The sequence below is a fragment of the Narcine bancroftii genome, chromosome 1, assembly GCF_036971445.1.
Source record: "Narcine bancroftii isolate sNarBan1 chromosome 1, sNarBan1.hap1, whole genome shotgun sequence".
In the NCBI taxonomy this organism is placed as follows: Eukaryota; Metazoa; Chordata; class Chondrichthyes; order Torpediniformes; family Narcinidae; genus Narcine; species Narcine bancroftii.
In genome coordinates, this window is record NC_091469.1 from 489,707,714 (window position 1) to 489,733,219 (window position 25,506).

Below are 25,506 nucleotides of genomic sequence, written 5' to 3' on the forward strand. Positions count from 1 at the left end.
CATGGACGAAGGAAGCTATCAATCAACGCGGGTGGGCGGGATTTCCTGCCAGTCGCGCGTGGTGGTTGAGAGGGTAAGGAGGGAGGGTAAGGAGGGAGGGGGGGGGGAGGGGAGGGGAGAGGGGGAGAGGAGGGGAGGGAGGGGGGGGGAGGGGGGGGAGGGAGGGGGGGGAGGGGAGGGAGGGGGGATGGAGAATCAAGAGGGGCAGATTAGGGGTTCGGCTTTGGCAGTGGAGGACCCCTCCCCTTGCCCATCCTAACCCCTGACCCCCCCACTCTGACCCCCCACTCTGACCCCCCCACTCTGACCCCCCCTCTCTGATCCCCCCCACTCTGATCCCCCCCACTCTGACCTCCCCCCCACTCTGACACCCCCCCACTCTGACACCCCCCCACTCTGACCCCCCCTCCACTCTGACCCCCCCCACTCTGACCCCCCCCACTCTGACCCCCCCCACTCTGACCCCCCCCACTCTGACCCCCCCTCTCTGATCCCCCCCACTCTGATCCCCCCCACTCTGATCCCCCCCACTCTGATCCCCCCCACTCTGATTCCCCCTTCTCCATCCTGACCCCCCTGCCCCGAACCCCCAATTACTCTGATCCCTCTCCCCCACCCTTTTCTCCTCCCCCTCCCCTTCCTCCCACCATGATCCCCTTTCCCTCACCCTGACCCCTGATCCCCCTCCTTGACCACCCCGTCCCTCCCCCCCACCCTGACCCTCTCCCCCCTCCCCTGACCCTCTACCCCTCCCCTGGCCCTCTCCCTCCTCCCCTGACCCTCTCCCCCTCCCTTGACCCTCTCCCCCTCTGCCCTGACCCTCTTCCCCTCTGCCCTGACCCTCTCCCCCTCTGCCCTGACCCTCTCCCCCTCTGCCCTGACCCTCTCCCCCTCTGCCCTGACCCTCTCCCCCTCTGCCCTGACCCTCTCCGCCTCTGCCCTGACCCTCTCCCCCTCTGCCCTGATCCCCCAATTATTCTGATCCCTCTCCCCCACCCTTTCCTCCCCCCCTTTCCCTCACCCTGACCCCATGAGCTTATCTTCCCTTCTTGACCCTCCCCCACACCCTCATTCTCCACCTTGTCCTGTACCTCCCACCCCAGTGTCAGGTGGCCCTATGTCACCCCCCCCCCCCACACCAACCTGATGCCTCCTCCCCACAGCACCGCCACTCGTGTATCACGTCACATCACTTGGTCCCGTGAACCCAACTGCCACGTCCACCTCCCTGACCAACTGCCTGCTTCATGTCCCGGCACCCCTCGGGAATGACCCCCGCTCACCCCCTACCTGGCTCCTCACCACATCTCCCAGTGGCCACCTATTTAATTTCCCCATTCCCATTGCTGACGTGTCTGTCCATGGGTCTTGTCCACTGCCAGACTAAGACTGGCTGTAAATTGGAGGAACAACACCTCATCTCCATCTGCGCACCCTCCAACCGGATGGTACTTACATCGACTTCTTCAGTTTCCCTTAACACCCCCTGCCCCCTCACTCCACCAAGCTCTGTCTCCCTCTTTTCCCTGTCTCCTTTCACACAGACATTAAAAAAAAAATTCCTCACCTCTTCCCTTATCATATCCAATTAACACCTTTTGTTGGTTTGGATTCCACCCCCAGCCGGTGCTGTCTGAATTCTGAGAATGTTTCTGGTTCATTCTGCTTATTCCTTGAAGAAGGGCTCAGGCCCAAAACATTGGCGATAGATCTTTGTCTCATTTCGTACTGAAAGACTGCCTTAGTTCTTAAATTTAAATTTTGACGGTAACAAGCCCTTTTGGTCCACGAGCCTGTTTCGCCCAATTGACCTACACCCTGGGTGGGAGGAAACTGGAGCAGATATGGGAAAACATACATACAAGCTCCTTACTGACAGCACAGTATTCAAACCCCAGTCCCTATCGTTGGCTCTGTAACAGTGTTGCACTAACCATGCCACCCGATTTCGGTGTGTATTTTCTTGCCCTTGCCCTCATTGTGCCTCTCCCTCTGCCTTAGGCGGACCGCTCTGACGGGGTAACTCCGCCATGCTGGACGATGAGCAGGCCCACGAGCTCTTGGGCTTCCTGACTCTGGACACCCGGCCGGACGTGAAGGGCCAGGCCGCTGAATACGTGCTGGGTCTAACCGGGAGCACGGACGGCCGAAGCTTCCTGGCACGGAATGTGGGCATCCTGAAGGCCCTCCTGACCCTCACCCAGGACCCTGCCCGGGCCATAGCGGAGAAATGCTACTGCGCCCTCGTCAACCTGTCCGCAGACGAGAATGTCCACGAGGCCCTGGTGCGCGATGGCGACCCGTTCTCTTCGCTCTTGAGGGATCTCTGTGACCCCGAGTACGACTTCTCGGACCGGATCTGCTCCATCCTATCGAACCTCTCACGGAGGGTGGACACCTGCAGAGAAGTGTTCCGCGGCATTCAGAACCAGGGTGTGGGCTTGGCCAAGATCGTGGAGATCTTCTGCACGGACGGTTATAACAAGAAGGTACCCCTCTACTACCTGGGTCCCCTGCTGTCAAACCTGACCCAGTTACCCGAAGCCAGGCAGTTCATACTGGATAAAGACAGGTTTGCAGCTTTTCATGAACCATATTTTCCTGTGATTAGAGGCCATTCTGACCATTGAGTCTCTCCTGACTCATAGAGCTATCTCGTTCCTTGCTAAGGGTTGGATGGTTGGCCTAGCAGTTAGTCCAAAGCTGTTACAGCACCAGCGATCGGGACCGGTGTTTGAATCCTGTGCTGTCTGTAAGGAGTTTGTACCTTCTCTCTGTGTCTGCATGGGTTTTCACCGGGGGTTCCAATTTCCTCCTACCGTTCAAAGTGTTCCGGGGTGTAGGTTAATTGGGTGGCACAGACATGTGGGCCGAATGGGCTATGTGTCTAATTTTGAAAAAATTAACTTTAAAAAAATTTAGAACCATAGAACATTTCAGCGCAGAAATAGGTCCTTCTCGTCTCTGCTGAACTATTATTCTGCCTTGTCCCACTGACCTGTACCCAGTCCATAGCCCTTCATACATCTCCCATCCACGTACCTGTCTGAATTCTTCTTAAATGTTAAAATTGAGCTTGTATTCACCACTTCAGCTCCCACCACTCTCTGTGTGAAGAGGTTTCCCCTAAACTTAGTCCCTTTCACCCTTAAACCGTGTCCTCTGGTTTGTATCTCACCCACCCTCAGTAGAAAACACCCATTTACATTTACTCTTGTTTGTCCCCCTCATAATGTTAAATACTTCTATCAAATCTCCCCTCATTCTTCTATGCTCTGGGGGATAAAATCCTAACCTGTTTAACCTTTCAGTTCCTGAAGTCCAGACAACATGCTAGTAAATCTTCTCTCTTGTTGATCCTGCAACCATTTCTTCCTGCATTCTCATCGACCACCCCTAGATTCTACTGCCCCACCACACTCTACACACCAGCCATTCTCAACCATTTGTTTTTGGCTGTGGCCCCTTCGGACTCTGCTCAAAGTTATGGGCCCCTTTCCCTGTGAGGCAGTCAGTCAAGTGTAGATGGTTTCTTCTGAACTTCTCCAATCCCCTGTATACCTTGGGCTCCTTATTAAGGGTTTCAGTCTGTGAGCCCCATTGAGAATGGCTGCCCTACACTGTCGTTTACAGTAGCCAATCGGTCTACCAGCCTACGTGTTTAAGTTTTATTTGTCACAAAATACCTCATGCACTGAGCGGGAGGGGAGGGAAGTTTAGGGGTGACGCCAGGGATAAGTTTTGTTTTTACACTGAGAGGAGTGGATGCCTGGAATGCATTGCTGGGTGTGTTGGTGGAGGCTGGAACAGTAGGGACATTTAGAAGACTCTTAGACAGGCATGTGGATGTAAGAAAAATGGAGGGGTTGTGAGGGAGGGAAGGGTTAGTTTGTTGAATAGGTTTACATCGGGCGTCACAACATTGTGGGCCTGTACCGTATTGTTCTATCTGGGTGGATGGGAATCCATCACAAGCAATCGCTCCGTGCTGTTGATCATAATCCTGGTGACTTCACACAAACCAGCACAGGAGGCCAGAGTTGAACTCACAACCCTGGGGCTGGAAGGTGGTGGCTGCTGTGCCAACATGATATGCAAACGTGCTGGAGAAACTCAGCAGGTCACGCAGCATCCAGAGGGAAGAAAGGAGAACCAACGTTTTGGGCCTGGTCCCTCCAGCAAGATAGGAGAAAAAAGCGGGCAAGCAATTGGATGAAAAGGTGGTGAGAGGAGAGGAGGGAGGGAGGGGAAGGGGCAGAGGGAGGATGAGAGGAGGGAGAGGAAGGGGGGAGAGGAGGGAGGAAGGGCAGGGGAGGATGAGAGGAAGTAGAGGAGAGGAGGGAGGAAGGGGAGGATGAGAGGAAGGGGCAGGAGAGGATGTGAGGAAGGGGAGGAGGGAGGAAGGGGGAGGGTGAGGACAGGCCAACAGGTAAGAGGTAATAGATGGATACGAGTAGGATAAAGAAGAAACTGAGAGGTATTAGGAGAGGGGGAAGCTCTGAATTGTGAGGGAAGGGGTGGGGAGATGGAGGAAAGGAGATGGGGGGAAAAGAGAGACTCAGGGAGGATGTTAATGGCAACTGGAGAAGTTGACGACTCTCTCATTTTCACCATAGATGTCCAATCATTAAACCTCCATCCCCTATGCCAAAGGCCTCAAAGCCCTGCATTTCTTAACTGCAGTCCCAACCAGTCCCCCTCCAGCAGCTGGCATAATGGTCTTTAATAACTTCCTTGGGTCATCCCACTTTCTCCAAGTCAAAAGGGTAGCCATGGAACCCAGCTGTGTCTGCCTTTTTGTTGGCTACATGGAGCAATCCATGCTACAAGCCTACAAGAGCAAGGCCCCGCAACTCTTGCTCCGCTACATTGACAGTTACTTCGCTGCTGCCTCATGCAGTCACAAAGAGCTTGTCAACTTTGTCCACTTTGCTGCTAACCTTCACCCCAATCTCAAATTCACTCGGTCCATCTCTGGTAACCGAATCTGAATTTATTGTCATGATCAAGTCATGAAATTTGTTGTTTTGCGGCAGCATCACAGAGCAAATATTCAGATAAACTACCTTATAAAAATAGTGTACGAAAAGTTAAAGTGAGGCAATATCTGTGGTTCATTGATCATTCAGGAATCTGATGGCGGAGGGGAAGAAGAACCTGTTCTTGTGCCACTGGGTGTTCGTCTTTAGGCTCCTCTACCTTTTTCCCGATGGTAGCAGAGTGAAGAGGGCATGGTCTGGGTGGTGGGGGTTCCTTGAGGATAGAGGCTGCTTTTTTAATGCACTGCTTCTTGTAGATGTCTTTGATGGAGTGAGTTGGTGCGCTTAATGTCACAGGCCGAGGTAACAACTCTCTGGAGCTTTTTCTTGTCCTGAGTCTTGGCGCCTCCATACCAGCCAGCGATGCAGTCAGCCAGAATGGACTCTGTGGTACGCCTGCAGAGGTTTTTGAGAGTCTTTGGTGACAGACCAAATCTAGTATAGCCACTTGATCTCCTGTCTTCATCTCGAGGGACAAACACTCTTCAGGCTTTCTGCAAATGCACCATCTCCCACCGTTACCTCGTCTACCCTTCTTCACACCCTTTCCCCTGAAAGGATTCTATTCCTTTCTCTCAATTCTTCTCCCCCTATCACATCTGCTCCTAGGTTGAGGCCTAGGAGCAGATGCCTTCTCTGGTTTCCGCAGGGATCCCTCCTTCTGCGAAACCCTCGACCTCATTCATTCCCACTAATCACCCCCTCGCCTCCTTCCCCGTGACTGCGGGAGATGCTTCACTTGCACCCCCACTTCCTCCCTCACCACCATTCAGGGGCCCAGAACACTCCTTCCAAGTGAAGCAGCATTTCACTTGTGAATCTGCAGGGGTCGTCTCCTGCATCCGGTGCTCCCTTTGTGGCCGCCTCGACATCGGAGAGACTCGACGCAGACTCACTTCGTTGACCACCTCTGCTCAGTCCGATGCAAGGACCTCCCAGTGGCCAACCATTTCAATTTCATGGCCCATTCCCACACCGACATGTCTGTCCATGGCCTCACGCTCTGACCCTCAAATTGGAAGAACAACTCCTAACTGAAAGGAGTTTGTACATTTTCTGCATGTCTGTGTGCGTTTCCTCTGGAGGCTCCAGTTTCCTCCCACCATTCAAAACTTACAGGGGGGTTGTAGGTCAGTTGGGTGTAATTGGGGAGCATTGGCTCGTGGGCCGAAATGGCCTGTTACTGTGCTGTATGTCTAAATTTTAAAATTTTAAAATGTAAAATACAAATTTACTATTTTGTCTGGACATGCTCCAACCAGACGGCATTAACATCGGCTTCTTCAGTTTTGTTAAACCCCTCCCTGTCTCTCTCTCTTTCCCTATTCCTGTGTCCTCCAGCTCTCTGCGACGTTCCCTTCCCACTCTGAGAGCTTCCCTGTCTCCCAGTTATTTTCTCTTCTACTTTCCCACCTCTGCTCCTTCCCCTTCTTCTCCTCCCTTCCCCTTTTTATTCAGACGCCTGCCTGCCTTTTGCTCATACGTAGGGCTCAGGCACAAAACATCGGTTACTCTTTATAGACGTTGCGTGGCCCGCTGAGTTTCACACTGCATTCAACCCCAGCACCTGCAGACTTCCTTGTTTAATGGCTGTGCCACTGTGCTTCCCCCTGCCATGGCCCAGGTCTTCCTTGACACTTGTAAGCACCTTAGTAGGTGCTGAAGCTCGGAAAGGGCTTACTTAAAAATATATATAATTTGGACAAGGTAGGACATCAACTAGAGCGTCACAGGCAGAACCACTCGGTGTTACCTGTCCAGGCAATATCTTGGTCAAACTCCTTGAAGACAACTACTTCCTATAATGAGACAATATTTCAATTGTGGTCCAACCGGAGTTTGAGCTGCATCATTACCTCGCGGTTCTTGAAGTCACTCCCCTGACTAATGACGGCCAGCACACCTTGTGACTTCTCAATCACCCTAGCCACCTGCGCAGCAACCTTGAAGGATCTTTGGACCTGGATCCCAAGGTCTCTGTGTTTTTCCACACTGATAAGAATCCTGCCATTAACCATGTACTCCATATCATCCAAGAGGCTCGATCTCTTCCATAGAATTCCTTCCGGGTTAGTGTAGTGGTTAGAACAATGCTGTTACAGCGCCTGTGATGTGGGTTCGAATCCAGCATTGCCTATAAGGAGTTTGAATGTTCTCCCCATGTCTGCATGGTGTTTCCTTCGGGTGCTCTAGTATCCTCCCACCCTCCTAAAACACACGGGGGTTTGTAGGTTCATTGGAGTATTTGGGGCAGCACGGGCTCATGAGCCAGAAAGGCCTGTTTACTGTGCTGAATCTCTACATTAAAAACAATTTTTTGTCTGTTTTCCAAACCAATGAACCCCTATCACTAGTGCTCTCCTCCTCTCCCCTTCTGCGACTCGGAGCCAGAACCTGTGGCAAAGATCTGGCTCCTGCGTCTTTTCCATGCTAGGTCCCTTCCCTCCCCCCCAACAGTGTCCTCACAGGTGAACTCATCAGGAAGAGTGGTTGGGTGTCTTGTTTCCCGCGTCCGAGGTGGAATGCACCTCTGCCCTGGCCGCCTGCCATTCATTTGGCATTCTCAGCGATAAGGAAGGAACTTCAAACTGAACTTAGCCACGTGAACCAAAGCCTCGACACTTCCTCTCCCCCCCCCCCCCCCAAAGCATCTCTCGAGCAAAGCCTCCAAGTACCACTCGCTCTCTGGGCCAATCACAATGGCCGCTCCACTTGAGCTTTCCTTCATGTTATTGGCAGCAGTTAATTGACCACTGGGCTCCACTGGCACTTTCAATGTCACCCGTTCTGGCTTCAAATCCTGCCTCTGGAAAAGAAACTCCAATAAAGTGGTCACCTCTGCTGGCACTACACTCTGTTTCAAACCTGAATGCTGTAAATGTGTGATGGGACGGTGCAGAGGGAGCTTCACTCTGTGTCTTGACCCCCGGGAGTGTGTGATGGGATGGTGCGGAGGAAACTTCACTCTGAGTCTGACCCCGGGAGTGTGTGAAGGGATGGAGCGGAGGAAGCTGCAATCTGTGTCCTACCCCAGGGGTGTGTGATGGGATAGTGTGGAGAGAGCTTCACTCTGTGTCTGATTCCGGGAATGTGTGATGGGTTGGTGTGGAGGGAGCTTCACTCTGTGTCTGACCCCGGGAGTGTGTGATGGGATGGTGCGGAGGGAGCTTCGCTCTGTCTGACGCCGGGAATGTGTGATGGGATGGTGCGGAGGGAGCTTCACTGTTTCTGACCCCGGGAGTGTGTGATGAGATGGTGCGGAGGAAACTTCACTCTGAGTCTGACCCCGGGAATGTGTGATGGGATGGTGTGGAGGGAACTTCACTGTGTGTCTGACCCCGGGAGTGTGTGAAGGGATGGAGCGGAGGAAGCTGCAATCTGTGTCTTACCCCAGGGGTGTGTGATGGGATAGTGTGGAGAGAGCTTCACTCTGTGTCTGATTCCGGGAATGTGTGATGGGATAGTGTGGAGCGAGCTTCACTGTGTGTCTGACCCCGGGAGTGTGTGAAGGGATGGAGCGGAGGAAGCTGCAATCTGTGTCTTACCCCAGGGGTGTGTGATGGGATAGTGTGGAGAGAGCTTCACTCTGTGTCTGATTCCGGGAATGTGTGATGGGTTGGTGTGGATGGAGCTTCACTCTGTGTCTGACACCGGGAGTGTGTGATGGGATGGTGCGGAGGGAGCTTCACTCTGTCTGACGCCGGGAATGTGTGATGGGATGGTGTGGAGGGAACTTCACTGTGTCTAACGCCAGGAGTGTGTGATGAGATGATGCGGAGGAAGCTTCACTCTGTGTCTGACCCCAGGAGTGTGTGATGGGAAGGGATGGTGCGGAGGGAGCTTCACTCTGTGTCTGACTCAGGGAGTGTGTGATGGGATGTTGTGAAGGGAGCTTCATTCTGTGTCTGACCTGGTAGTGTGTGATGGGACGGTGTGGAGGGAGCTTCACTCTGTGTCTGACCCCGGGAGTGTGTGATGGGACGGTGCAATGGGATCTTCACTCTGTGTCTGACCCCGGGAGTGTGTGATGGGACGGTGCAAAGGGTTCTTCACTCTGTGTCTGACCCCAGGAGTGTGTGATGGGATTGTGTGGAGGGAGCTTCACTCTGTGTCTGACTCCGGGAGTGCATGATGGGTTGGTGTGGAGGGAGCTTCACTCTGTGTCTTGACCCCCGCGAGTGTGTGATGGGATGGTGTGGTCGGAGCTTCACTGTGTCTGACACCAGGAGTGTGAGATGGGTTGGTGCGGAGGGAGCTTCACTCTGTGTCTTGACCCCCGGGAGTGTGTGATGGGATGGTGCGGAGGGAGCTTCACTCTGTGTCTGACTCCAGGAGTGTGTGATGGGACGGTGCGGAGGGAGCTTCACTCTGTGTCTGACTCCGGGAGTGCGTAATGGGATGGTGTGGAGGGAGATTCACTCTGTGTCTGATCCTGGGAGTGTGTGATGGGATGGTGTGGAGGGAGCTTCACTGTGTCTGACCCCAGGAGTGTGTGATGGGACGGTGCGAAGGCATCTTCACTCTGTCTGATGCCGGGAATGTGTGATGGGATGGTGTGGCGGGAACTTCACTGTGTTGACCCCAGGAGTGTGTGAAGGGATGGTGCTGAGGGATCTTCACTCTGTGTTTTGACCCCCGCGAGTGTGTGATGGGATGATGTGGTCGGAGCTTCACTGTGTCTGACCCCAGGAGTGTGTGATGAGATGATGCGGAGGAAGCTTTACTCTGTGTCTGACCCCAGGAGTGTGAGATGGGATGGGATGGTGCGGAGGGAGCTTCACTCTGTGTCTGACCCCAGGAGTGTGTGATGGGACGGTGCGGAGGGAGCTTCACTCTGTGTCTGACTCCCGGGAGTGTGTGATGGGATGGTGTGGAGGGAGCTTCTCTGTGTCTGACCCCAGGAGTGTGAGATGGTATGGTGCGGAGGGAGCTTCACTCTGTGTCTTGACCCCCGGGAGTGTATGATGGGATGGTGCGGAGGGAGCTTCACTCTGTGTCTGACCCCAGGAGTGTGTGATGGGATGGTGTGGAGGGAGCTTCACTCTGTGTCTGACCCCCGGGAGTGTGAGATGGGATGGGATGGTGCGGAGGGAGCTTCACTCTGTGTCTGACTCCGGGAGTGTGTGATGGGATGGTGTGAAGGGAGCTCATTCTGTGTCTGACCCGGGAGTGTGTGATGGGACGGTGTGGAGGGAGCTTCACTCTGTGTCTGACCCCGGGAGTGTGTGATGGGACAGTGCAAAGGGATCTTCACTCTGTGTCTGACCTCGGGAGTGTGTGATGGGACAGTGCAAAGGGATCTTCACTCTGTGTCTGACCTCGGGAGTGTGTGGTGGGACGGTGCAAATGGATCTTCACTCTGTGTCTGACCCCGGGAGTGTGTGATGGGACGGTGCGAAGGCATCTTCACGATATGTCTGACCCCGGGAATGTGTGATGGGATGATGTGGAGGGAGCTTCACTCTGTGTCTGATCCTGGGAGTGTGTGAAGGGATCGTGTGGAGGGAGCTTCACTGTGTGTCTGACCCCGGGCGTGTGTGATGGGATGGAGCGAGGAAGCTTCACTCTGTGTCTGACCCCAGGAGTGTGTGATGGAATGGTGTGGAGGGAGCTTAACTCTGCGTCTTGACCCATGGGAGCATGGGATGGTGTGGAGGGAGCTTCACTGTGTCTGACCCCAGGAGTGTGAGATGGGATGGTGCGGAGGGAGCTTCACTCTGAGTCTTGACCCCCGGGAGTGTGTGATGGGATTGTGCGGAGGGAGCTTCACTCTGTGTCTGACCCCAGGAGTGTGTGATGGGACGGTGCGGAGGGAGCTTCACTGTTTCTGACCCCGGGAGTGTGTGATGAGATGGTGCGGAGGAAACTTCACTCTGAGTCTGACCCCGGGAATGTGTGATGGGATGGTGTGGAGGGAACTTCACTGTGTGTCTGACCCCGGGAGTGTGTGAAGGGATGGAGCGGAGGAAGCTGCAATTAGTGTCTTACCCCAGGGGTGTGTGATGGGATAGTGTGGAGAGAGCTTCACTCTGTGTCTGATTCCGGGAATGTGTGATGGGATAGTGTGGAGCGAGCTTCACTGTGTGTCTGACCCCGGGAGTGTGTGAAGGGATGGAGCGGAGGAAGCTGCAATCTGTGTCTTACCCCAGGGGTGTGTGATGGGATAGTGTGGAGAGAGCTTCACTCTGTGTCTGATTCCGGGAATGTGTGATGGGTTGGTGTGGATGGAGCTTCACTCTATGTCTGACACCGGGAGTGTGTGATGGGATGGTGCGGAGGGAGCTTCACTCTGTCTGACGCCGGGAATGTGTGATGGGATGGTGTGGAGGGAACTTCACTGTGTCTAACGCCAGGAGTGTGTGATGAGATGATGCGGAGGAAGCTTCACTCTGTGTCTGACCCCAGGAGTGTGTGATGGGAAGGGATGGTGCGGAGGGATCTTCACTCTGTGTCTGACTCCGGGAGTGTGTGATGGGACGGTGCAAAGGGATCTTCACTCTGTGTCTGACCCCAGGAGTGTGTGATGGGATTGTGTGGAGGGAGCTTCACTCTGTGTCTGACTCCGGGAGTGCATGATGGGTTGGTGTGGAGGGAGCTTCACTCTGTGTCTTGACCCCCGCGAGTGTGTGATGGGATGGTGTGGTCGGAGCTTCACTGTGTCTGACCCCAGGAGTGTGAGATGGGATGGTGCGGAGGGAGCTTCACTCTGTGTCTTGACCCCCGGGAGTGTGTGATGGGATGGTGCGGAGGGAGCTTCACTCTGTGTCTGACCCCAAGAGTGTGTGATGGGACGGTGCGGAGGGAGCTTCACTCTGTGTCTGACTCCCGGGAGTGTGTGATGGGATGGTGTGGAGGGAGCTTCTCTCTGTCTGACCCCAGGAGTGTGAGATGGTATGGTGCGGAGGGAGCTTCACTCTGTGTCTTGACCCCCGGGAGTGTGTGATGGGATGGTGCGGAGGGAGCTTCACTCTGTGTCTGACCCCAGGAGTGTGTGATGGGATGGTGTGGAGGGAGCTTCACTCTGTGTCTGACCCCCGGGAGTGTGTGATGGGATGGTGTGGAGGGAGCTTCACTGTGTCTGACCCCGGGAGTGTGTGATGGGATGGTGTGTTGGGAGCTTCACTCTGTGTCTGACCCCCGGGAGTGTGTGATGGGATGGTGTGGAGGGAGCTTCACTGTGTCTGACCCCGGGAGTGTGTGATGGGATGGAGCGGAGGTACCTTCACTCTGTGTTCTGACCCCTGGAGTGTGTGATGGCATTCTCTAGCCATTGGCCAGTGTACTCAGAGCTGGGAGAGTACGTGTATGTTTATGCACTCAGAGTATGTGTTACTATTCTCTCCAAATGTTGTTTCCTTCACAGGTGCGTTGTGCAGCGATTACTCCCGTACACCCAATACGAGGGGTCTGCCGTGCAGCGAGGTGGTGTTGTGGGTACCCTGCGGAACTGCTGCTTCGACTATGGTGAGTGTGTCCTCTTTCCCCCGATATTGGCACCTGATCTAAATGCACAACCACATATTCTTTTCTGAAAACCGCAAAGGATAGTGGCTGAGTCGATAAAAGTGTTCCCGTTGACACTAGGGTCATGAACCAGGGTTTGCTGGAGACTGGTAAATTGTCGCAGGGTGAGTGGTTTCAGTCTGGGGCCCATGAGCAGGGCTCACAGTGAGCTCGGACCTAACTGTGGCATTCTGGTGCAGGACAGCGTGGGCGCCAGCTTGAATTGTGTTTATGGAAGCTGTAACCAGGATCTGCCCAGGAGTGGAAACTGAATGTTTGGTCTGGGTGGTGGGGGGGGAATGTTGCGTAAGAATGGCTTTGGGTGGGTAGGGAACATCCTGGGAGAATGGGTCCAAATGTAGAGGGAATGTTCTGGGAGGACGGGACTCGGTGGGGAGGGAACATTCCAGGAAAATGGGTCTGGGTGTGGAGGGAATGTTCCAGGAGCAAGTATAGGCTTTGGGGGTGAGGGAGCTCCCCGGTGGGGAGGTGCGGAGGTTCACTGGGTGGGTAGATGGGAGGTGAGGGAGCTCCCCAGGAGAGCAGATGGAGGTGAGGGAACTCCCCAGGTGAGCAGGTGTTGAGGGAGCTCCCCAGGAGAGCTGGTAGTGGTGAGGGAACTCCTCAGGAGAGCAGGTGAAGGGTGATTGAGCTCCCTTGGAGTGCAGGCTGGGGGGTGGGGGGGTGAGGGAGCTCCCCAGGAGATTAAGTGGAGTTGATGGAGCTCCTCGGGAGGGGAGGTGGGTGAGGAAGCTCCCCAGGAGAGCAGGTGAGAGCTCCTTTGGAGTGGTTGGGAGCTGAGGCAGGAGGACAGGGAGCTCCTAGCAGAGCAGGTGGGAGGTGAGGGAGTGTGAAGGAGCTCCCTGGAAGAACAAATGGGAGGTCAGAGGGCTCTCCAGGAGAGCAGGTGGAAGTGTGAGGGAGCTCCCCACAAGAGCAGGTTGAGGTTTGGGAGCTCTCCAGGAGAACAGGTGGTAGATGAGGGGAAGGCAGGAGGAGAGAAAGTAGGGAGGAGTAGGGAGCTCCCCAAGGGATCAAGTGGAGGTGAAGTAGCTTCCAAGCAGAACAGGTGGGAGGGGGCCGTGCCTCTCTGCCCCGGGGAATGCTGGGAATATTTTTGTGCGGCTGGGGTTGATGGTTGAGGCTCCCTTGCCTGGGATAATGGTGCCCGCTGAGCACCATGTCCTCACTGCACTGTGCTGTAAACACCTCTCTTCCCCCCACCCCACATGCAGCGCATCACGAATGGCTGCTCAGCAGCGACGTTGACATCCTTCCCTACTTGCTGCTGCCGTTGGCTGGTCCAGAGGAGCTCAGCGAAGAGGAAACAGAAGGTAGGGAGCGAGGGAAGTCAAGACGTCCCATCCATGTCAACACCGAAACCAGCAGCCGGCCACACCAGCTGCTCCACCCCTTACCTTAACCATCACAATCCAGTGCTGGGGAAACTTAGCAGGTCACGCAGCATACGCAGAATGTGAGGGGCAGCCAACGTTCTGGGTCTGAGCCCTCCATCAGGAACCTAGAGAAACAAACGGGCTTCTGAATGAAAAGGAGGGCAGGGGGCAGGAGAAAGGAAGGGGCAGGGGGAGGAGCACAGGCTAGCAGGTGGATGAAGCAACACTTGGGAGTTGTGTGGGAAAGGAAAGGTTTGGTGGGTTCTAAGACAACCCAGTCACATCGGGCTTAACATGACCAATACCAGTAACTGTTTACTCTAACATACACACACAGTACAACACAGTCACATTGGGCTTAACACGACTGATACTAGGAACTGTTTACACACAAACACACACACACACACACACACACGTACAACCCACATTGGGCTTAACACGACCAATAGTGGTAACTGTTTACACACGCACACAAGCAGTACAACCCAAAGGGGCCAATAGTCAGGTGTGCAGTAATGGGTGAGAGGAGTCCAACCTTGATTGGCAGGTGATGTGACTTCTGACAAGGTCCCAGTCGAAGAGGTCACGTGACCCTCAACAACTCACAATCCCACCAGGTTCCAGACAGAAAGGTCACATTAACCTCTATATCCACAGGACTGCATCCACTTCTCCCACTATGGCCTCTACATCGGAGAGACTGGACTCAGACTAGGAGATCACTTTGTTGAGCACCTTCGCTCTGTCCATTGCAATAACGGGGACCTTTCACTGGCCAACTATTTCACACACCACTCTCACACCGTTGCCTCGTGCACTGCCAAACCAAAGCCACCCACAAATTGGAGAAACCACACCTAACATAGTGAAACACTCAGAAATACTGGAGGAACTCAGCTGGTCTCACAGCATCCATAGAATGGAAAGATATATCACTGATGTTTCGGGCCTAAGCCCTTCTTCAAAGAAGAAGAGGAATTCTCAGAATAGAGGCAGAGATGGCTGGAGGAGGAGTCCAGACCAACAAAAGGCGTTAACTGGATATGATAAGGGGAGAGGCGAGAAGTGATTGTGAAAGGTGACAGGGAGAGAGAGACAGATGGAGCTTGGGAAAGGCGACATGGGAAGAGAAGGGGGTAGTTAACGAAAGCCAGAGAAGTCGGTTAATTCCACCCGTTTGGAGGGTGCCCAGACAGAAGATGAGAATCTCCCAGGGGCCACCCATTTCAATTCCCCGTCCCATTCCCTTGCTGACAAGACTCTCCATGGTCTAGTGCACTGCCAGACTGAGACCACCAGCAAATTGGAGGAACAGCACTCAATATTCTATCTGCCAGTCTCCATTCAGCATTGACCTCTGATTTCATTTAACCCCCTCCAGCCGATCTCTTTCCCAACCCCCCCCCACCTTTCCTACAAAGACCTTCTGTTCACAGGATCCTCGGGCCTCTAATCGAGACCGGTGTTCGGCCAGTCTGTTGCCCCAGAGAACCCTCCGCTGGACTACCTTTCCTGATCGAGCTCGATCTTCGCTACGCACCTCCGCTGCAAGGAGTGATGGTGGCTGTGGTGTGTCCCTGACTTTTGCCCTCTTTCTGCCCCCTGACCCAGGGCTCCCTGTGGACCTGCAATACCTCCCAGAGGACAAGCAGCGTGAGAAGGACCCAGATATTCGGCGGATGTTGCTGGAGGCCATCAACTTGGTGGGTGTTGGCGGGGTGGTCCTGCGCAGCCACAGGACATCCCAGAGGGGTGAAGGCACGCTGGCCTTCATTGGGTGGGGGTCAAGTGCAAAGGGGGTACCTCATAATGCATCTATAAAAGGCTTTGGTGAGACCACTGTATGTAGTTGCTGTAGGAAAGTCTTCGTAAGTTGGAAGGGGTGCAGTGGAGATTCATCAGGATGTTGACAGGTCAGGGGGCTTGAATTATTGGGAAAGATTGGAGGCTGCATCTTTATTCGCTGAAGTGAAGAAGTCTTGGGAGGGGGTATATAAAATCATCAGGGCCGCAGATAAAGTGAATGGTCACAGCCCATTTCCTAAGGTAGATAGTTTAAATTTAGTCACACAGCACGGTAACAGGCCCTTCTGGTCCATGAGAGACTGTGACTCCCAATTACACCCAATTGACCGACAACCTCCCAGTACATTTCAAATGATGGGAGGAAACTGAACCCCCCCCCCCCCGGAAAAAAGCCAGGAGAGGGGAGAATGTACAAACTCTTTACCAGCAGTGCGGGAATCGAACCCTGGCTGCTGTCAAACCGTTACGTGATCCATGCCGCCCTAGTTGTAGAACTAGAGAGCGCAGGTAGAAGGTGAGAGAGTTAGGTGAGATGTGATGGGCCACCTCTTCATGCTGATAGTGGTCCATGTCTGGAAAGGGCTGCTGCAGTGAAAAGTCACTGTACTGGAAAGCTTCAAGAGCTCAATCATTCACTTCAGTTAGAACTGATTGATCGATATCTTAAGAGGGATAATTAAATTGTTGCGGGAGATTCACTCTCTGCCAACCCTGGGAGTGAGTGATGGGATGGTGTGGAGGGACCTACACTCTGTGTCTGACCCTGGGAGTGAGTGATGGGACGGTGTGGAGGGACCTTCACTCTGTGTCTGACCCCGGGAATGTGTGATGGGACGGTGTGGAGGGACCTTCACTCTGTGTCTGACCCCAGGAATGTGTGATGGGATGGTGAGGAGGGAGCTTCACTCTGTGACTGACCATGGGAGTGTTTGATGGGAAGGTGTGGAAGGAGCTTCACTCTGTGTCTAACCCCGGGAGTGTGTGATGGGACGGTGTGGATGAAGCTTCAGTGTCTGACCCTGGTGGTGTGTGAAACAACCCACCCCCACCCAGCCTACACTCTACGAAATTAGACATGTGACTCCGATTTCGCCCATTAATCTCTGTTGTGTCCCTGCTGTAGCTCATGGCGACCAAGAGCGGGCGTGAGGTGGTGAGAGAAAAGAATGCCTATGTTATCTTGCGGGAGATGCACAAGTGGGAGAAGGAGCCGGCTGTTGCCGCCGCCTGCCAGAAGCTCATCGAGGTGAGTGGTTGCCATCTTATACCCCACACAGTCACCATGGCAACTGCCACCCCAGTGTTTTCCCTATCTATGTCCCCTGTAATTTTGTATACCTGTCTCAGATACTCCTTCAGCCTCCTGCCACTGAGGAAAACCAACCCAGTGTGTGGGGCTGTCACTGGAATGCTCTATCCCAGGGCCACATTTCGGGAAGCTCTGCACCCTTCCCAATGTGGTTACAGAGGAGAATCCAATGTCCACAACACTCAAAGGAGTTTGAATTTCTGTATCGGAAGGATTCAGAGGAGGTTCACAAAGAAAGTTTCTGGAATGAAGGTGATATACGAGGATGTTTGACAGCTCTTGACCTGTACTAGTTTGAATTTGGGAAAATGTGGAGGAATCTTATTGAAACATCGGGCGGCGTGGTCAGTTGTATCGCTATTGCACCGCCAGTGACCCGGTTTCAAATCCGCACTGTCTGTAAGGAGTTTGTACGTTCTCCCCTTGTCTGCGTGGGTTTTCCCGAAGGCTCCGGTTCAATTGGGTGGCACAGGCTCATGGTCCAGAAGGGCCTTTTACTATTCTGTATGTCTAAATTTAAAACTTAAATTTTCAAACGTTGAAAGGTGTGGACAGAGTAGATGTAGAAAGGTTGTTTCCTATGGTGGGAGAGTCTGGGACAAGAGGGCATAACTTCAGGATTGAAGGGCGTCAACTTAGATCAGATACGGAGGAATTTCTTCAGTCAGAGGATGGTGAATCTGTGGAATTTGTTGTCACAGAGGGTTGTAGAGGCCAGGTCATTGGGTGTATTTAAGGCAGAGATTGATGTTCTTGATCAGCTAGGGCACCAAAGGGTTATAGGGAGAAGACCCGGCAGTGGGAATGAGTGGGAAATGGATCAACTCATGATTAAATGGTGGGGCAAACGCGATGGGCTGAGTAGCCTATTTCTGCTCCTATGTCTTATGGTCAAATGCAGGTCAATGAGACGAGCCAGGAATGTCAACTGGGTCAGCATGGATAAATTGGGCTGAGGAACTCGTTCCAACGTGGATGGAAACACCACAGGAAAGATAGATTGAAAGAGTGCAGAGAGTATTGACAAGGATGTTCCTGGGGCTTGAGCAGCTGAGTTTTAGGGAAAGGTTGTATCGATTAGGACTGTATTCCCTGAAATATCAGAGAATGAAGAGAAATTTCTATTTGATGGAGATGTTCAAAATTATGAGGGGTATAGATAGGGGAAATGAGGTCAGATTAGCAGAGCTGGGACTTTTCTCTGGAGCGTAGAAGGATGAGAGGAGACTTGATAGAGGTCTACAAGATTATGAGAGACCTCGATAGGGTGGACAGCCAGTGCCTTTTTCCCAGGGCGAGAGTGGCAAACACCAGAGGTTATATGTACAATGTGAAGTTATGGGGAGACTCGGGGGTAAGTTTTTGTACACAAGAGTTGTGGGTGCCTGGAATGACTTGCTGGGAATGGTGGTGGAGGCTGAAATATTGGGGCCATATAGGAGACTTTTAGACAGGGTGAAAGAAAAATAGAGGCTTTCAGGGTAGGGAGGGTTTAGTACTTTTTTAAGTAAGGAATATATGGATCAGTAGAACATTGAGGGCTGAAGGGCCTGTACTTGCTGTCTTGTTCTATATTGGCTTTTTCCACTGAGGGTGGGTGAGATACAAACCAGAGGACATGGGCTAAGGGTGACAGGGGAAAGGTTTAGGGGGAACTTCACACAGAGAGTGGTGGTAGAGTGGAATGAGCTACCAGCTGAGGTGGTGAGTGCGAGCCCAGTTTTAACATTTAAAAAGAATTTGGACAGGTGCGTGGATGGAAGGGGTCCTGTTTCCATCGGCAGAGCTCTGCTGCTAAGGGAGTGCCATCCTGCCGAAGGTGGGGGAATTGGTGTGGAGGGAGCATCATGATCTTGTGGGAAGAGGAGGGGGGAGCAGAGACATGGGAGCAACACGCTGCCAGAGGGAATCGGTGCTGTGGTCGCCTTAGATTTGGAACTGGTGTCCAGGACATTGTTTGGGACTCAGTGGTGGGGGGGTGGGGGTGAGGGGGAGCAGACAGCAGTGGGAAACGGCCTTCCTTGGTAACCCTGTTTAACACTCTGGGCGCTTTGCTTCCCGACCCAGGTGCTGATCTCTGACGAGCCCAAACATGGTATGGAGAACCTGCTGGAGGTGGCCATTCCCGAGGATGTGGAGAAGAGGCTGAGGCAGCAGGATGAGGAGGAGGAGAGGAGGTTGAGGCAGGAGGAGGGGAGGCTGGAGGGCAGCGAGGAGGGCAGGCCGGGAATGCACGGGGAGTGCCCAGAGAGTTTGCAGAGGTAACCAAGGCCTCCGCTGTCTGCAGAGCCTGCTCTGGTCCACTCACGGGCTTTAATTGAAAACACGTTTTAAATTGAAAATCACCGGCACTGAGATACCATATCGGACTTTATTTTGTGTGCTATCCAGCCAAGTCAACTCGTACTTATACTGCAATAAAACAAAACTGGGGTACACCATTACTTGGAGAAAGTGCAGATGGTGGAAGAAGGTACTGTTATACAGTGCAGGGGCATCATCTTTTATCAGTGAGGGACCCTTTAATCGTCTGATCACAGCAAGAAAGAAACCGCGCATGAGCCTGGACTTTATTGAGATGTAGGGGTAGCACAGTTGACGAAGCAGTTAGCACTTACCGAACCAGCAACCCGGTTTCAAATCAGGCACAGCCTGTATGGAGTCTGTATCCTTCTCTCTGTGTCTGTGTGGATTTCCCCTGGGCTCGTAGGCCGTTACCCTGCTGTATGTCTAAATTTAAAATATAATAAGGAGGTTCAGGGACAAAGTTTGTTGTGTCAGCAGTTCAACTGCTCACCTCGTGTTAGAACAGAGCAAAGACAGTGTTAGTTTACTGATGTGAGGTTCATTCAGGAGTTTGATTACAGCAGAAGCGAAACTGCCCATGGATCTGGAAGTTTGTGAGCTCATGAAAGAAAGAAAGGCGAGAAGAGAGTGTGGGCGGGGTGGGATGGGCCCTTCAGTATGTTGGTTGCTGTTCCAAGAGACCGAGAGGTGCAGATGGAGGGTTGTTGGCTAGTGAGATGGCCTGAACTGCATTTACAACTCTGTGGTTTCTTGCGAGGGGGCACTGTTGGGTAGAGGACCTCGATGTTCAGCAGGGTTTCAGCTCTTTGTGTTCCAGCTTCATTCCTCCCCCCACACCCCCGCACCTGAAGTTAGGATATTTCCATCGAAGAGGTGCCAGAATCCCTCTATTCTGTTGAATGCAGACCGATATAAGTAAAATAATCTCCAAGCTCGCCTGCCTTCAATCCCTTTGCTTCAAATCCCAAGGCCCTGTCAGCTCCGTAAAGTCAACATTAAAAATGGTCTTAAAAGCTCTTAATATCTTTTACACGAGTATATACATTAAGTGTTCCAGGGAATGGGCAGGTCATTGGAGCTGAGTCCACGGCCCCAATCATTTATAAATTGAATGGTGGAGAAGGCTCGACAGGCCTCCCACATGTCCTTTAACATCCAGGCCTTTTGGCCCAGCACTTCGATCCTATCCATCACACCACTCAATCTTGAGGCAGTGGAAACTACCACACTTTTTCTATCTTCTTTCTGCTCTAGAACATAGAACATTCCAGCACAGTACAGGCCCTTCGGCCCATGATGTTCTGACCTATATGAACCTCCTCAACCATCTAAATCAGTGGTTCTCGACCTTTTTCTTTCCACTCACATCCCACCTTAAGTATTTCCTATGCCATCGGTGCTCTGTGATTAGTAAGGGATTACTGAAGGGGATTCAGATTACTATTTGAATGGCAATAGATTGGGAGATGGGGAAGTGCAGAGAGACCTAGGGGTACTTGTACACCAGTCTCTGAAGGCGAGCATGCAGGTACAGCAGGCGGTTAAAAAGGCAAATGGTATGTTGGCCTTCATATCAAGAGGGTTTGAGTCTAGGAACAAGGATACCTTACTGCAGCTGTACAGGGCCTTGGTGAGACCCCATCTGGAGTATTGTGTGCAGTTTTGGTCACCTTATCTAAGGAAGGATGTTCTTGCAATGGAGGGAGTGCAGAGGTGATTCACCAGGCTGAGACCTGGAATGGCAGGAATGACTTATGAGGAGAGATTGCGCAAATTGGGATTGTACTCGCTGGAGTTTAAAAGATTGAGAGGGGATCTCATAGAGACATAAAATTCTGGCAGGATTGGACAGAATGGATGCGGAAGGGATGTTTCCAATGGTGGGGGAGTCCAGAACCCGGGACCATGGTTTGAGGATAATAGGCAAACCATTTAGAACCGAGATGAGGAGGAATTTCTTTACCCAGAGGGTGGTGAATCTGTGGAATTCATTGCCACAGAGGGCAGTAGAGGCAGGTTCATTGAATATATTTAAGAGGGAATTAGATATATTTCTTCAGTATAAGGGAATTAGGGGTTACGGAGAGAATGCGGGGACGGGGTACTGAACTTTAAGATCAGCCATGATCTCATTGAATGGCGGAGCGGGCTCGAAGGGCCGAATGACCTACTCCTGTTCCTATCTTCTATGTTTCTATGTGAGTGGGAAGGGAAGGTTGAAAAGCCACTGGTCTAAACCTTCCCTACCTTACACCTGTAACCTTTCATCTTTCCTCCTCCACATGCCTGTCTAAGACTTTTATATATTGTACCAGCCTCCACCATCACCGCCAGCAATGAATTCCAGACACCCGCCAATCTCTTGTGTGTGTTTTAAAAAAAAAATTAAAAAAATTCTTACCTCTAACGCCTCCCTAAACTTTCATTCCTTCATCTTAAACAGATGTGCTCTGGCATTTGCTACTCTTGCCCTGGGAAAAAGGTGCTGGCTGTCTATCTATTGCCTCTCTATCGAGTCTCCGCTCATCCTTTGTTCCAAAGAATAAAGTCCCGGCTCTGCTAACCTTGCCTCATGAGACAGGTTCTCCAAACATCCTGGTAAATCTCCTCTGCACCCTCTCCACAGCTTCCACATCCTTCTGGTAATGAGGTGACCAGACTGAACACAATATTTCAAGTGTGGTCTCACCAGAGATTTGTGGAGCTGCAACATTTTTTTTTTTTTAAATTTTTTTATTTTTCACACCATAAATCACATTAGCCATGATATACACTATTTCTTTTCACACATATACAGTGACTTTTTCTCCCCCCCCCCTTTCCTCCCAAACCACCCCCCCACCCCCCCCTCTCATCCATTTTAGGTATACAATCTAGGTTGCATTAAGCCAGTCAGACAATGTTGTCATTCAACAAAATTACACCAGAAATTCTACTGAGTCCATTTTTTTCTTTCCTTCTCCTTCCATCAACTTAGGTAATGTTTGTCCCCGGTAGGTTTTCGCTATTGTATTTAATGTAAGGCTCCTATACTTGTTCGAATATTTCAATATTATTTCTTAACCAATATGTTATTTTTTCTAATGGAATACATTTATTCATTTAAATTTGGTAGTTTCTTCCTTTTAATTTGGTTATGTATTCCATTAATATTTAAAGACATATAGTTCAGCGTAGCCCTTTTATATTTTGTTTATCTTCTCTTTCCGTTTTTCCATCATTACCTTTCCTCCTTTTCCATTTCTGTTTTCTTATTTTCAACTCTTTATAAGACAACATTCCTACAACATCTAACATTTTCCTTATTCTCCTATTTCTATCTTATTTATCCCCAATCTCCCCTTCACCTCCTGAGTTGTCCTTTATCCCTTGTCGGACAACCACATCTCCCCTCTCCATTTGGATTTGCGAATCCACTCGCAAGCGTCAACTGATTGTGCAGTGACCGCTATTTCCCCCCACCCCGCCTCCCCCAGAAAAGATTTCACTTTTCATATGTCACAAAGGTCCCTCTTTTAATTCCCTCCTTATTCTCTCTATTCCATTACCTTCCCTTATTAATTCTTGTCTATACTATCTATATTTTCCTCTAAGTACAGATACATTCATGTATGCTCATTGTCTCTATTCACTCTTATACCTCTTTACCTGCATACATATCAATCGTGATCATTTTTACTCTACCCGTCTTCATCCCTCAGTCTATTTTTGTCTTTACCCACATACATATCAGTCGTGATCATTTTAACTCTCATTACCCGTCTTCCTCCCTCAGTCTATTTTTGTAATTGTTCTGCAAATTTTCGTGCTTCTTCTGGATCCGAGAATAGTCTGTTTTGCTGTCCTGGAATAAATATTTTCAATACCGCTGGATGCTTTAGTATAAATTTATACCCTTTCTTCCATAAAATCGCCTTTGCTGTATTGAACTCTTTTCTCTTCTTTAGGAGTTCAAAACTTATATCTGGATAAATGAAGATTTTTTGCCCTTTATACTCCAGTGGTTTGTTGCCCTCTCTTACTTTTTCCATTGTCTTCTCCAGTACCTTTTCTCTTGTAGTATATCTTAGGAATTTTACTACAATAGATCTTGGTTTTTGTTGTGGTTGTGGTTTAGAGGCCAATACTCTATGTGCCCTTTCTATTTCCATTTCATGCTGTAGTTCTGGACATCCTAGGGTCTTAGGGATCCACTCTTTTATAAACTCCCTCATATTCTTGCCTTCTTCATCTTCCTTAAGGCCCACTATCTTTATGTTATTTCTTCTGTTATGGTTTTCCATTGTATCTATTTTTTGAGCTAGTAGTTCTTGTGTCTCTTTAGTTTTTTTATTAGATTTCTCCAATTTCTTTTTTAAGTCTTCTACCTCCATTTCTGCTGCTACTGCCCGCTCTTCCATCTTGTCCATTTTTTTTCCCATTTCTGTTAAGGTCATCTCCATTTTAATTATTTTCTCCTCTGTGTTGTTTATTCTTTTTCTTAAATCCTTAAATTCCTGTGTTTGCCATTCTTTAAATGACTCCATGTATCCTTTAATAAGAGCAAGTATATCCTTTACCTTGCCTATCTTTTCTTCTTCTATTTCACCATACTCTTCCTCTTCTTCTTCCTCTGGGTTGACCATCTGTTGTTTCTTTGTTGCCCTTTCCTCCTCTTCTATCTTGTTTCTATTGTCTTCTGTGGTCTCTTCTTGCTGCAGGTGTTCTGCAGCTGTCGTTGCCGGCTGTGGAGATCGACTCCCCAGCTGGTCCCCCCTCCCGTCGGTGTGTTTTTTTTCATTCGCATCGCGCATGCGCGAAACTTCGCGCATGCGCGGTTGCGCACTTTTGCTCGGCTCTGCGAGCCATTTTTGTAGTCCATTATTTACCGACCTGAGGGAGCGGGTTTCTCTCTCCGCAGCGGGCCTCTTCGGACAGGTAAGGCCTTCACCTTTTTCCTCCTTTGTCTTCTCTTCCTCTCTTCTTACCGTTGCTTTCGACTTTTCTTTTTTTGTCGCCATCTTCTTTCCACCTTTATACTCACTTTTCTGTAACTTTTATTTCTGTGCCTTTGTGTTTTCTCTTGTTTTTCCCGACTTTTCTGGAGAGGGCTGGAGTTCACCGTCCGGCCACTACTCCATCGCGTGACTCCTCTTGGAGCTGCAACATTACGTCACAACTCTTGAACTCAATCCCCCTATTAATGAAGTCCAGCATTCCAAAGGCCTCCTTAACTACCCTATCAACCTGTATGGCAACCTTGAGAAATCTATGAATTTAATTTAGACATGCAGCACGGAAACAGGCCCTTTCGGACCACGAGCTCATGCTGCCTCATTTACACTCAATCGACCTACAACACCCCGGTACGTTTTTGAATGGCGGGAGGAAACCAGGGCCTTTGGGGATATTGTGCAAACTCCTTACAGACAGCGCGGATTCGAATCCCTGTCTCGATCATTGCCATTGTAACAGCTACACTAACTGTGCTATACCTTTGAACCCCAAGGTCCCTCTGTTCTTCCACACCATTAAGAATCCTGCCATCAACCATGTTCTCTACCATCAAGTTTGATCTTCCAAAATGCATCACCCCAGACGTATCTGGATTGAACTCCATCTGCCACTTCTCTGCCCATTCTGCATCCTGTTGTGACTTGTGACAATCTTCTAACTAACTAGGATTTATATCTGTGAATGAAGCTTTGAACGCTGAGCACCAATTGGTTGCCATTATTTGTCAACGTCCCTTGCTACAAGAATCGGGAGATACCAGTGGACCCTAGAAGCGGTTCAGACGATGGGATAGGGTGGATGGACTTGGACGTCTCCAGGGGGCTAGGCCGACACCTGCAGCCCCTGGGGGAAGAGGGTTTTGTTGTTGCCAGGGAACACAGGTGAAGAGCTGTCCCAAATGGCTGGGCAGTGCCCTCCCAAGAGGTGGTTCTGTCGGGCTGGCCATGCCGGGGCAAGGCTGAGACAGGGGACATGTAACCCCCTCCCCTCCGACATCCCCTCTCCCCTCTGACACCCCCTTCCCCGACACTCCCAATACCTCCTCTCCCCTTCTACATCCCCTTGCCAACACCTCCTGTCACATTCCCTCCCCCCTCCTGACACTTCCCCTACCCCTGACACCTCTCCCCAGACACCTTTCCCTCTG

At 51.3% G+C, this 25,506-nt stretch overlaps 1 protein-coding gene across 1 annotated transcript; it reads left to right on the forward strand.

Annotated features, from left to right (window-relative positions):
- On the forward strand, nt 1–25,059 carry hgh1 (HGH1 homolog (S. cerevisiae)). Its single transcript, XM_069915112.1, has 8 exons — nt 1–73; nt 2,002–2,572; nt 12,403–12,503; nt 13,778–13,876; nt 15,554–15,645; nt 16,872–16,994; nt 19,125–19,318; nt 24,853–25,059. Exons 2-8 carry the CDS (start codon nt 2,031–2,033, stop codon nt 25,004–25,006), a joined length of 1,305 nt encoding a protein of 434 aa, XP_069771213.1. The 5' UTR covers nt 1–73; nt 2,002–2,030; the 3' UTR covers nt 25,007–25,059.
- The last annotated feature ends 447 nt before the right edge of the window (nt 25,060–25,506 follow it).